The sequence below is a fragment of the Paramisgurnus dabryanus genome, chromosome 5 (assembly GCF_030506205.2).
Source record: "Paramisgurnus dabryanus chromosome 5, PD_genome_1.1, whole genome shotgun sequence".
Classification (NCBI taxonomy): Eukaryota; Metazoa; Chordata; class Actinopteri; order Cypriniformes; family Cobitidae; genus Paramisgurnus; species Paramisgurnus dabryanus.
The window spans coordinates 48811239-48824116 of NC_133341.1; the positions used below are offsets into that span (position 1 = coordinate 48811239).

The 12878-nt window shown below is 39.1% G+C and overlaps 2 protein-coding genes across 2 annotated transcripts in view; both read left to right on the forward strand.

Moving 5' to 3' along the window:
* grk1b (G protein-coupled receptor kinase 1 b) overlaps positions 1 to 8940 on the forward strand; it is a 36285-nt gene extending 27345 nt beyond the window's left edge. The window contains exons 5-7 of the mRNA XM_065284605.2: positions 7836 to 7960; positions 8094 to 8295; positions 8657 to 8940. Of these exons, the coding sequence (XP_065140677.1) occupies positions 7836 to 7960; positions 8094 to 8295; positions 8657 to 8940 (611 nt within the window). The remainder of the gene's footprint in view (positions 1 to 7835; positions 7961 to 8093; positions 8296 to 8656) is intronic.
* Positions 8941 to 10767: 1827 nt separating this feature from the next.
* The window catches only part of arhgef15a (Rho guanine nucleotide exchange factor (GEF) 15), a 36988-nt gene continuing 34877 nt past the window's right edge, over positions 10768 to 12878 (forward strand). Inside the window, exons 1-2 of the mRNA XM_065284599.2 lie at positions 10768 to 11203; positions 11607 to 12353. Coding sequence (XP_065140671.1) covers positions 10768 to 11203; positions 11607 to 12353 — 1183 coding nt within the window. The remainder of the gene's footprint in view (positions 11204 to 11606; positions 12354 to 12878) is intronic.

Here is a 12878-nt window from a genome sequence, read left to right on the forward strand (position 1 = left end):
GTCCGCCGAGTCTTACGCTGGTAGTTAGAGAACAAGCTTTATGTTAAGGCGGAGAAGTGCGAGTTCCATCGTAGGTCAGTTTTGTTCTTGGGTTTTGTTGTTGCTGCAGGTGAGATACGTCCCGACCCAGCCAAGATCAAAGCGGTTGCCGAATGGCCAGTCCCCGAGTCCCGTAAGGATTTATTTAGGGTTTCTGGGTTTCGCCAATTTTTACTGGCGATTCATCAGGAACTACGGTCAGATTGCTCAGCCTCTTACTGCTCTCACTTCCACTAAGGAGAGGTTTGTCTGGAATTCTAAAGCTCAGGAGGCCTTTGATAATTTAAAGTCCTGTTCTCTCTATTCCAGATCCTGCTGCTCAATTTATTGTGGAGGTGGATGCTTCGGATGTCGGGGTAGGCGCCGTTTTATCTCAGCGGTCTGCAAAGGATGGCAAGGTGCATCCCTGTGCCTTTTTCTCCCATCGGTTAATTCCAGCAGAGCAAAATTATGACATAGGTAATCGGGAGCTGCTGGCGGTCAGACTGGCTTTGGGTGAGTGGCGTCACTGGTCTGGACGGATCATAAGAACCTCGAATACATCCGTTCAGCCAGGAGGTTATCTTCTCCTCAGGCTCGGTGGGCGCTCTTCTTTGACAGATTCAACTTCACCCTCTTGTACCGGCCCGGTTTCAAGAATACTAAGCCCGATGCTCTCTCTCGCTTGTTCAATTGCCCCGGTTTCACTGGGAACGAAACCATCCTCCCGGAGGGGCAGGTGGTGGGTGCCCTGCGCTGGGGAACCGTTCGCCAACATTTCTGGTGGCCCTCCATTGGTCCCGATGTCAAACAGTTTGTGTTAGCCTGTCAGGTTTGTGCCCGGAATAAGGCCTCTCATCAAGCCCCTATTGGTCTGTTTAAACCTTTACCCATTCCCTCTCGTCCTTGGTCTCATATCGCTATTGATTTTGTGACCAATTTACCTAGTTCTAAGGGAAACACTGTTGTTTTGACCATTGTTGACCGCTTCTCCAAGGCGGCTCACTTTGTCCCTTTGCCCAAGCTTCCCACTGCCAAAGAAACAGCCCAATTAATGATCGAACACGTCTTTCGCTTACATGGTCTGCCCACAGACGTTGTTTCAGATAGGGGTCCTCAGTTTATTTCTCGTTTCTGGCAGGAATTCTGTTGGCAGATTGGCTCCACAGCCAGCTTGTCTTCGGGTTATCACCCTCAGACCAACGGGCAATGTGAACGGGCTAACCAAGATTTAGGTAGAGCTCTCCGCTGTCTGACATCCCAACATCCGAGCTCCTGGTGCCAACAGCTACCCTGGGTTGAATATGCCCATAATTCTCTCCCCGTTTCTTCACTTAATATGTCCCCATTTGAGGCGTCCATGGGGTTTCAGCCTCCTTTATTCCCATCTCTAGAACCTGATGTGGCGGTTCCGTCTGCGCTGGCTTTCGTCCGTCGTTGCAAACGCACCTGGAGGAAAGCTAGATCTACATTACGCCAGGTTTCCAGACGAACCAAGGCCGTGGCTGACCGTCACCGTAGACCCGCGCCCTGCTTTATCTGTGGCCAGAAAGTATGGCTTATTTCCTTTCATCAGCTATCCCCCTGCAAAGAGCATATCGTGTCTGCATTGCCAGAACATAGCTAAGTGCGGTGGAGCAGTCTTTTCTCACCCCATCCTGTGCGTACATGGGAATTTAGCTGTCTGCACATTTTGTCCTCTTCCTGAGCTTTCTTTATGTGATCAAGCTTAGCGGGTATTGCTGGGAATTGTTGAATGACATGATGAACACACACTTTAACATCTTCTCTTTTTAGGTCTGCTTCAGATGGTTTTTCTTGGAGTGGAGATCTGGAGAGCCTATTAGCCGTGATCAGATTTTTCCAGCGACGTGCATAATCTTTAAGGAGAACCGCAAAAGGCTTAGATGAAATCTCAGTATACGCAGAGGTAGGTTGTCCAGCAATCTCTAACCTAATAGGCTGACCAATGGCTTGTGATCAGTCCTGACCACAAAATCCAACCCAAGAAGGTAGGTTTAAAATCTTTCACAGGCCCAAGTAATTGCCAGTGCCTCCTTTTTAATTCATGCGTATCTTTTCTCTGGAGGTGTTATGCTTCTTGAAATGAACGCAACAGGTCTCCATTCCCCTGCAGGCTGCAGCTGGAAAAGTACTCCACCTAATCCAAAAAAAGAAGCATCCGCTGAGACTCTTGTCTGTCGTTCTGGACAATATTGTGCTAAAACTGCCAGAGAGCTGAGCTCTAGTTTCACTTTTTCAAAAGTTTGCTGTAGTTGTATCCCCCATATCCAGTCATTTTCAGCTTTAAGCAGGTCTGGAATAAGTCCCGTCAGCTCTGCAATGTTGGGAGAGAATTTTCTGATGTAATTCACCATGCCAAGGAATCTTTTAACATCGGCAACGCATTTGGGCTCTGGCATCTGTTTTATGACTTTTATTTTGTCAAGGTCTACTCGTATGCCCTCTGCACTGATGATGTGTCCCAAGTGCTTAACTTGAAGCATAGCAAATTCACATTTTTCGTTCAGTGTCAGACCATTCTGTTCCAAACGTTTCAAGACATTGAGAAGTCTTGCATCATGTTCTTTGAGTGTAGCGCCAAACATCAGGATCTCATTCGAGTGGCACAATGTGCCCTCCAGTATCTGTGTTAGCCGTTTTTGAAAGTGATCTGGTGCAGAGGATATGCCGAATGGCAGATGGTGAAAGTAATATCTTCCATACGGCGTGATAAAGGTAGTGAGAGGGACTAAGTCTTTATGTAGGGGAATCTGCCAGAATCCAGCAGCAGCATCCAACTTAGAGAATAATACTGTAGAATCTGACAATTTCGCCAATGTCTCATCAACAGCAGGAAGAATGTGTCTCTCTCTACAGACCTCATTGTTCAGATGTGTCAAATCCACACAGATTCGGATCTTGCCCTTTGGTTTTGGCACAACCACCATACCTGAGCACCACTCTGTTGCTATTTCGATGGGAGCTATTACACCAAGGTCTTCCATCCTTTTCAGCTCCTCTTTGACTTTGTTCATCATCGGCATTGGCACATGAAGAGGGACCGACAGCTCAACTGGAGTGGAAGCCTATTTCAGCTTAATTTTGTAGGCTCCTTGAAGTTTTCCCAGTCCTGTGAAGACTTTTGGGAACAGCTTTTTGTAGTCAGTATCAGACATTTGTATAGCATCTACAGTCAGAATTAATATCAGCTCTTTAATAGCAGGTAGTCCAAGGAGAGGGGAAACCAGTTTTGTCCCGGGTCCAAAATTACTTATTATGACTTAATATAAAATATTCCTTTCATTTTTAATGGTCTTGTAATGGACCCAGTACCACATATGATAAACTGTTTGAAAGCTTAGAATCTCTACTTTCTGCAGATATGTTTTGCTGTAAGAAAGTTATTTACATTTAATTGACACTATCACCCCCCCAACATTTCTTATATAATTTAATATTCACACATTTCATATTTTTCAAGTATGACAAATATGGGCAAGTCATATCAAATGAAAGCTCTCATTTTGTTATATTATCATCACATACCCAACAATCGTCAAACGAATAATAAGGTAAAAAAAAATCGTCTTTTGTAAATTTATATGAAAGTTGACGGTAAAGTTCCTCAGATAGCACAGATAGCCACAAATGATACACCATCTTTAATCTTAGGCCCTATTCTAAAAAATGAGTCCATTCACAGCATTTTCTTTGGCTGTGTGCATGAATAATCCCTGGCTATTTATGTGCATAACAAAACAAAAAAAGTATTTTTATATGAAAAATTTATTTTCACACACTTCAGTAAAATAAGAATAACTTTTGAATTCGACATGCTAAAGAGATCATTCATTTTTTGGGTGTTTACTGTCTGCTGCTGGTAACAACCAGAACTGTCTGTAATCTGCTAGACCACACAGAACCAGAGTTATCCACTTTCAAAGACAGCGTTTACAACATAAAAAAGAAAATTTGGTGTTTTTTAGGTTTCATCATATGAAAAACAACATAAATAACAATATCTGTCACAAACAGCAGCTTTTTGTGTAACTTCAAAGGGTTTTCTGTAAAATGATAAAAAGATATTGCATTTATTCCACTGTATGTGGTTATGGGAGCACTGCAAATAGGTTTAGACGGAAACTGAATACAAAAAGAGTATTATTCCTCCCTTCAGTTGGAGTAGAATAACTTATGCATAGATTATGATAGAGAGTCTGCAGATTCATTACCACTCAGGGCCAGAGTTATATACTTTTAAATAAATAAAAAAAATATCAAAAAACGCCTATTTATTTTTTGTGTTTATTAGAGGACTGACAACACATACAACTATGTTTAGCACTTTTAACATTGTTTTATGTAATTTCAAAGGGTCTCCTGTAAAATGATACCAAACTTTTGTATGTAAACCTCTGCATGTGGGTATAGGAAGCTTTTAAGATTTGGTAGGCCAAATCCAGGTGGAAATTCCCAAAATAGCCTTAGAGTGTAAAAAGGTAAGCCAATCTTCGTCATTTTACACTAAACTATACAGTAAACTGAACTTCAAATTTTTTATTTTTAATATGAAAAATGTACAGAGGTCCGGACCTCGGTGACCTCATGGCCGCATCCCTTGCTGGCTTCAATATATTTTGCCCCTTCTGGTCGCCTTTGTGGCCCTTTTTGTGCATATTTTGGTTTTACTTTCCATTTTAGCATTTCCATTTTATATGTATTAGTATAATGACCTCTAAACTTTCAAAAGATCGAGGGGAATTTTAATTCTCAGTCATTGCTTGTTTGTCTTAAAATCGTCTGCTGGTTTTTTATTTTTTCATTTTGTTTTATTTTTGTGACTGCTTTGTTGAGTGTGAGTTCAGGATCTAACTGTAATCTCTCTGACAGTGCGTGATCTCTTATTCCACCCACCACCCTTTCTCTTATAATTTCCTCTTGAAGGACTCCATACAGGCAGTTTTCTGCTAGTTTATGAACTGTCAGCTGAGCCACTTTCAGCTGACTCACCCGGTTCTTGGCACGTCTTGTTGAATTTAGCTCTTTCGTAAATGACGTTGTGCTGCCTTACAAAGTATTTCTCAAACACATTTTTAACTCTATCATATGTCTTCCTGTCTTCTTCAGACAGATGCATTGTGCACAATATATCATCAGCTTTATCTCCCATTGTGTAGATAAGCGAATTTACTTGATATTCCTGGCTTCTTTCACTGATCTTCGCCACCAAACGGAATCTCTTGTACCGTCTAATCCAATTTGGCCAGCTGCCAAAATCACTGAAGCAAAGTGTTCTGGCGGGCTTATTGAAAAGAGGTGAATAAATGTTCACCTTGGTGCAGTTTCCTGAACCTTCCTGTATCGTCTTTTTTGTTTTTTTACTGTCCCGGCGATCACTCACACTCACACACACGTGTCTGTGAAGCAACTGTATATGTCGATGCGTGGTCTGGATTATTTCCTCGAAACTCCCTTACAAGCTTTTAAACTCACTACTCTGGTGTGGATGAATGCAAGGTGAGTCCACTTCTGACACCATGTTATATTACTGTTTAGGCACAGACAGGAGACCATGTGCGTGAACATGTAACTTTACTTAAATTCTCTCTCCCGGCGCATCCCCACCATGCGCACATTACACATCCATAACATCCTATCAGTACAGACCCCGTCAGCTGTGGCAAAAGTAACAGAACAGTACAACATAGATTTCACAAAATCATGAGATATTTGTCAGGCCTATCAAGCGTTGGCTGCTGAACATGCTGTCATAGCTTGGCATGCAAATGTAGTTAGAGCTCTGTGAAAATTGCTTTGTTACTTTCGTCCCATGTTACTTTTATACCCCCTTTCCCCTATGGCATTGGTCCTTCCCTCGGTGTAACTCTATGGGACTTTTTCAATGTTTAAGTCTGGTTGCTCAGAAAAGTCTAGTCGAAAAGGTCTAATAACAAAATCCCAAGCACTCTAAAAACTTCTTTAATGAAATTGGCGAAAGTGACGTAATGACCAATTTAAGGCAACCCATACTTGGAATGTGACCTTCTTTGGATTTAACCCATCCAGTGCATTGTGAATATATACACCAGGAGCATGCCCATCAGGTTGAATTGGAAAATGTATTGTATATTGCCCTGTATTAACCCTGACTTATATCTGTCTATTGTTTCCCTGCCTTGGCCCACAGCTAGTGTAGCGATGAGCATTCCATTCATCTCTGAAATGCACAAACAATTTAATTGGTTTAAAAATAAACTGTGTTTAAAGAGTTTAAGGATCATGTTAATATGTAACATTTCAGGTTTACCCTGTGATATGTCAAAGATATGGCATAGTTTATTCAGCATATTTTTATTTTTATTTCATAAAATAAAAAACATGGTTCCCTTCATCTCAGTTGAATAAGATTTTGTGATTTTTTTAGACTATCTGGAAATATTCATATTAAAAAAACTAGGCTTGATTCAGTCGTTCTTAAGATGTGTAAAAAATACCAAAAGAGTAAAAATGACCCCAATTGAAAATATATGGGAAATGCAAAAAAAAAACATTTTTTTTTATTTGTCAAAAAAAATCAATGCATCTAGAATAAATCTGAAAATTTCAACACAGAAAAGTAGGCCTGGTACTAGAGCAAAAATGCAATATAGAAAAGACATGCTCAATCACACACAAACTAAAATATTATATATAAAATTATAATACAAAAAATATTACTGCCACAGAGAGCTTTTTTATACAGAATTTGGCAAAAAACAGCCACAGATGCAAAACAAAGATGTAAATTGGTAGGCTCTAATCCTCTCACACACACACAAACACACACACACAGAGACTAAAATATTATATATAAAATTATAATACAAAAAATATTACTGCCACAGAGAGCTTTTTTATACAGAATTTGGCAAAAAACAGCCACAGATGCAAAACAAAGATGTAAATTGGTAGGCTCTAATCCTCTCACACACACACAAACACACACACAGAGACTCACACACACAGTCACAGCAAAACTTACACACACATAAAGACACAGACATACACACATAAAGACACAAACACACATGTTGGTAGGCTTGGTAGGCTCACACGCGCACACACATACACACACATGCACACACACGTGCATGCACACTCACACTTACACTTGCATTCAGTCAAATTTCCGTGGCAATTTGTAAAAACAGACATTTCAAATGCATCAAAAACTACAAAGAAATTCTACTATTTGAAATAATATTTATTTTTAAAGTCCTTTTTAATGTTTATATATACAAAAATTCACAAAATGTATCTAAACTGTGCACTATGCAAAATGTGCACTAAAGTGGTGATTTGAGCAGTTGGCCACATTCAGTGAAATGAATGGTTCTCTATGGGCCTCTGCTGGTCAAAATGATTTATTTCCTAAACTGTAATTCTTTTTTTTTTTTCTAAACACCAGATGACCAAATATAACACATAACATCTAGATCAATATCTAAAAACAATTTAAATCAAATTTAGATCATAATTTATGTGAATTTTTTTATTAAAAATTCTATTTTACAGGCAAGCTAATGGTGTAGTTGAGGAATTTAGTGGTAAAAAGGTACAAAAGTACTTTATATCTCCCAAAACACAGCATCAATGTAAAGATGGGAAGTAAACAAAATTTTAATATATTATTTTTATCATTAAAAATGTATATTTTTTGAGGGTTAATAAAAAAATATTAACAGCCACTAAAGAAAATGTCTATAATTTATCTGTTTTTTAAAGCAATCATGGCTAAAAGCCTTATACTACAGTCACAGTTATATCCTTTTCAGGTTTCATGGCTCCAGAACTTTTACTGAAGAAAGAATATGACTATACTGTAGACTACTTCACTCTGGGGGTCACTCTATATGAGATGGTTGCTGCCAAGGGTCCCTTCAGGTGTCGTGGAGAGCAGGTGCATACATCCATGCATATATTTTGGCACTGTATCCAGATGTAAAGCTTATACATAAACGCTTTTTCTGCAGACAACAGTAAATGCTATTATATGTACAAGCATATCCAACCCCCTTTTTTCTCTGTCATAGGTGGACAACAATGAGGTCACACGCCGTATCCTAAATGACCTTGTTTCATACCCCCCTAACTTTAGCAAGGAGCTTAAAGACATCTGTGAGGGACTAATGGAGAAAGATCCAGAAAAAAGACTTGGCTTCAAGAACAATGAGTGTGCTGAGCTGAAGAATCATTCCTTCTTTAAAGAGCTCAACTGGGGGAGATTAGAGGCGGGTACGGAACATTAGAGTTATAGCTTTGAAAAAATAAAACATTAACCACATAAATTGGTTCTGATCATGCCCATCCCTTTATGACCACCATGTACCCATCCTCTGATGGCTACTTCCAGCAGGATAATGCACCATGTCACAAAAATTGAATCATTTCATATTGGTTTCTTGAAGATGACAATGAGTTCACTATACTAAAATGGCCCCCACAGTCACCAGATCTCAACCCAATAGAGCAGTTCTGAAGTTCTGAAAGCAGAAGGGGGTCAAACACAGTATTAGTATGGTCTGCCTAGTAATCCTTTAGGTGAGTGTAATTTGAATTTTTTTCTAATATTGTACATTTTTTCTTTTATGTTCAGGAATGCTTCCAGCTCCCTTTGTTCCAGATCCTAAGATGGTCTATGCTAAGGACATTGATGATGTGGGAGCATTTAGCACCATAAAGGGTGTTGTGACTGACAACACAGACAATGAATTCTACAATGAGTTTGCAACTGGAAATGTTCCAATTCCATGGCAGGAGGAGATGATCGAGACAGGAGTGTTTGGGGAGCTGAATGTTTGGGGACAAAATGGAAAACTGCCAAATGATCTGGATCCAAACTATGTGGAAGCGAAAGGTGGGGGGTGTGTGATACTGTGAAACACAGAGAAAGCAAAAGAGAAACTAAGGGCTGAACAAAAAGCGTGACAATGGAAAATAACTTAATCTTTAAACTGATTTATAGTGCTTAAAGGGACATTCCACTTTTTTAAAATATGGTAATTTTCCAGCTCCGCTAGAGTTAAACATTTGATTCTTACCGTTTTGGAATCCATTCAGCGGATCTTTGGGTCTGGTGCTAGCACTTTTAGCATAGCCTAGCATAATCCATTGAATCTGTTTAGACCATTAGCATCGCGCTACAAAATAACTAAAGAGTTTCGATATTTTTCCTATTTAAAACTTGACTCTTCTATAGTTACATCGTGTAAGACCGACGGAAAATTTAAAGTTAAAAAGTGGAATGTCCCTTTAAGCGAAAAGGCATAGAAAGAGGAATATATATGTTTTGTAAGAATGTTCTACTCAATTCTTTTGACATTACTTGTAATAACTGTGTTCTACTGGGATATGTTCCAGCCCACATCCTTGGTAGGCATACTTTCTGTTAAAAGTATGATGACAGTATTTAGCAATGATGGAAATGGAATTTTCTTATAATGTACTTAAGACTGTTGTGCTATGTTGTTATTTGTGTTTGTACACTTACAGTGTTTTATTTATGAGTGGGTTTTTTTGCCACAGGGGATGTAAGCATAGAAAGAGGAATCGAAATCTAGTTAATGTTAAATGAAGGAACAGAAAAAGTAACCTGTATCGGCTAAAAGTAATAAAGGAAGTAAAATTATTATTTACTTTCATGGTTCACATATATTGTTTTAGACTTTTCAGGGTTGTTTGTTAACACATTCATTGTTTGCATAAATGACACATTACATAAAGATGTAAGATATATTGCAGTCTGACAATAAAAACTGACAATAAAATGTTAATGTAGGAAAAAAGTCCTGTGTTTTGCTTTTGTTTTGCTAGAGGGCGATTATTATGAAATAACCTGCATCTAAAATGTTGAACTGGGAGATTTCGGTTGTTCCAGTTTAGACAATCTGTTTTATATGGCAATTCATTTCATGGAATTTCCCTAATTTACATCTTTTGTATAAACAGTGGGCACTTATTTTCTTTCTTATTTTGCTGTAGTTTTTGTAGTTTATGCCCCGGAACAACATCTAGAACAAATGTAAAGCTGAAAAGCTATGTTGGTCTTTTAGCCAGAAGTGCCAATCCTTTAATGGCAAAAATTATTTTCCAAATACCCAAATACTGTGTACAATCAAAGCAACAGTGAATTGCGTTATGTTCTGCATCTGTATACACGATTCAAACAACCCTCATTTTACTGTGCGAATCCTCAACTGGTGTGGTGACCTACTTCCCATTTTAAGCCATGCGGAAAGGCTAGTGGCCATGATCTGAAAGGAGAAGTACTATCATTAGTTACAACTCTGACAGTCGGAACATTCGAAGGTTAAGAACACTCACGCTGGTGAAGGTAAAATATTTCTTTACTTTTTGTGTATGTCTTAAACCAATCAGTCTCAATAAGTGTTCATAGTAGCACAGTAAAGGAAATATTTTCGATTCAATTTTATTGTTATAGCTCTAAACTGTAATGTGATTTAATCAGTAAAGAGCACAAAACTTTATATCTTGTTTTTAGGCCAGTGATACAGTACAAACACCACAGAACAGACAGTTTAACCTAAGTTTGTCAAACATGAGTTGACCAAGATGATGAACATTGAAGAAAACACAGAATTGTTGATGCTTAAGTTGGGACAATGTGTGCAAAGATAACTTTCGCTGAAACAGATGCTGCATTTGGAAGTTTAATATTAGTGTATCAGTGAGTCTCTGGACTTGGACATGAAAGTTTTTTTAGAGCATCAAATGATGGATAAAACAATAGGAATCTGTTACACCTCCAATGGGAAGCCTACCATTCCAAAAAAGCCCAATCCTCCACCAAAACCAAATCTCAGTGCATTACACCACCCATCAAGTCACATTCGCTCCACTAGTAGAAAGGACAAGGCTTTGTGCGACTTAAAGCCAAGGACTGGGAAGCAAATAGCAGTAAGCTGCAACAGTAAAGAGGAGAGACACGTTACAGATTTCCCCAAAGATGGAAGGTCTTTGGTGGTTATGAATGGATTGCAGAGCACAACAAAGACAGAAGACCAACCACATGTTAATTCTTCATTGTCAAAAAAAGGTGAATATAGACTATGGAATAAAAGCTGGATAGTAGAGGGAAAAACACATCAGCTGGCAGCAGACCATGTGGATGTGGGTCGATCAGGTATTTTTCGTAATAATTTTTTAATATTTGTGCTTTGCATGCCTTAAAATATTGCAGGATGCTAAAAATTTAAATCTCTCTAATAGTAAAGGCATTTAATTATGGTTACTGCATTAAAGCAATATTATCACATTAATATCAGGTAGATTTAACAAATGAGGAGCTCAGATGCAAAAGCCGCTAAATGTCACCTCTGTGAAAAATGAGATGATGAAATACTTTCATTAAATACTTTCGCTTCAAATCCGCTTAATCAGGGCATTCAGAAATACTACCTGTTTTGTTGTTTTAAAAACGTACTTAAAAAGAAAACATGGCAGACGCATTTAGAGGCTTTTGCATCTGAGCTCTTCAAATATTTCTGGGAATATGACCATCACCTTGCCATCCTCTTTTCGCTCAGCTCCTGATGGCAGCGAAGTAGTTAACTTGGCTGGTGATACCGTGGAAAAGCGTCAGTGCTCAACACCGCCACCTACCCTCTCAGAGGAGAAACACTGTCACTGCATTTGCCATCTTCACAGACCTGGTATGAAACTAGTCTGGGTACCTTTACAGATGAAGGACAAAACCAGCATGATAAGTGTAGGTGAAAACGCAAATGCACTTCGAAACACTGAAGGTCAGAGGCACAATTTTACAAATAAAGCAGAGATTTTAAAGCCAACTGTCAATGGGGTCACTAGGCTGCAGAACAGTGCATCTTCTCAACATCCAAAACCGCAAGCTTTGCCACCGTGTATAAATTGCCAAAGTTTTTTACTTCACCATAGCCCTAACAAAATAGCAGCCAATGGGTTAGTGTGTGGTGTTGAGTCAACTGAAAAACTCTCCAAACCCCCTCTACCAGCAAAAACCCATCTTTCAAATAACACTCAAAAGAAGCATAGTTATGAACAGCTGGAAAATACTGATGCTCATATATACCTGGATCTTCTGCCATCAACTGACAGTAAAATTACTGCCCCACCTGTGCCCCCTCGACCTCCTCCACAACTTCCTCCACGCGGTGTGCTCAAGAGTAAGAGCGAGCGAAGGTCTGCTCAGCCGTCACTGGCCTGTGTGGTCTCACTTCGTGGAGGTCGTCCACCTATCAGAAACTGTGAGAGTGTAAGATCATCTCGCCCCATATCTGTGCCAAACCCACCAGGTAAGAGTAGATGAATTTATGCAAATCATAATGATTGCTGTACTAAAGTAAAACAGGCAAAGCTCTTTAAATAGCTCAAAACATTTTAGACATGTGATGTCAAGTGATAAGGTGGATAATTATGGACACAGCATAGTGTTCCTTGATCAGTGTCGGGTTTTGTTTTGTTCCTAGTTTAACATTACTGCTGAACACTTACAGGTCCAACGCTTTTCCTAACACAAGCTAACCCCACACTATAATGTTAAATCTGTAACGTCCTATTTGGGGAAACTTATATCAAGGTACCGAAATTAATTGAGAACACCTATTTCATTGCTAAAAACAATGTTATTTTGTGTATTTGGTATAATACAATGTGTTTGCGTGGTTTATGGTTAAAAAACACATTTTTTTCCAAATACCGTAAATTTTTGTAGCTCCAGATTTCACTCTCTCCCTGAAATACATGGATTTAAAAAGCTTTGTGTCCCTGATTGGCCAACTAATCTGTACGTTGTGATTGGCCTGAATACCTCTGACGTC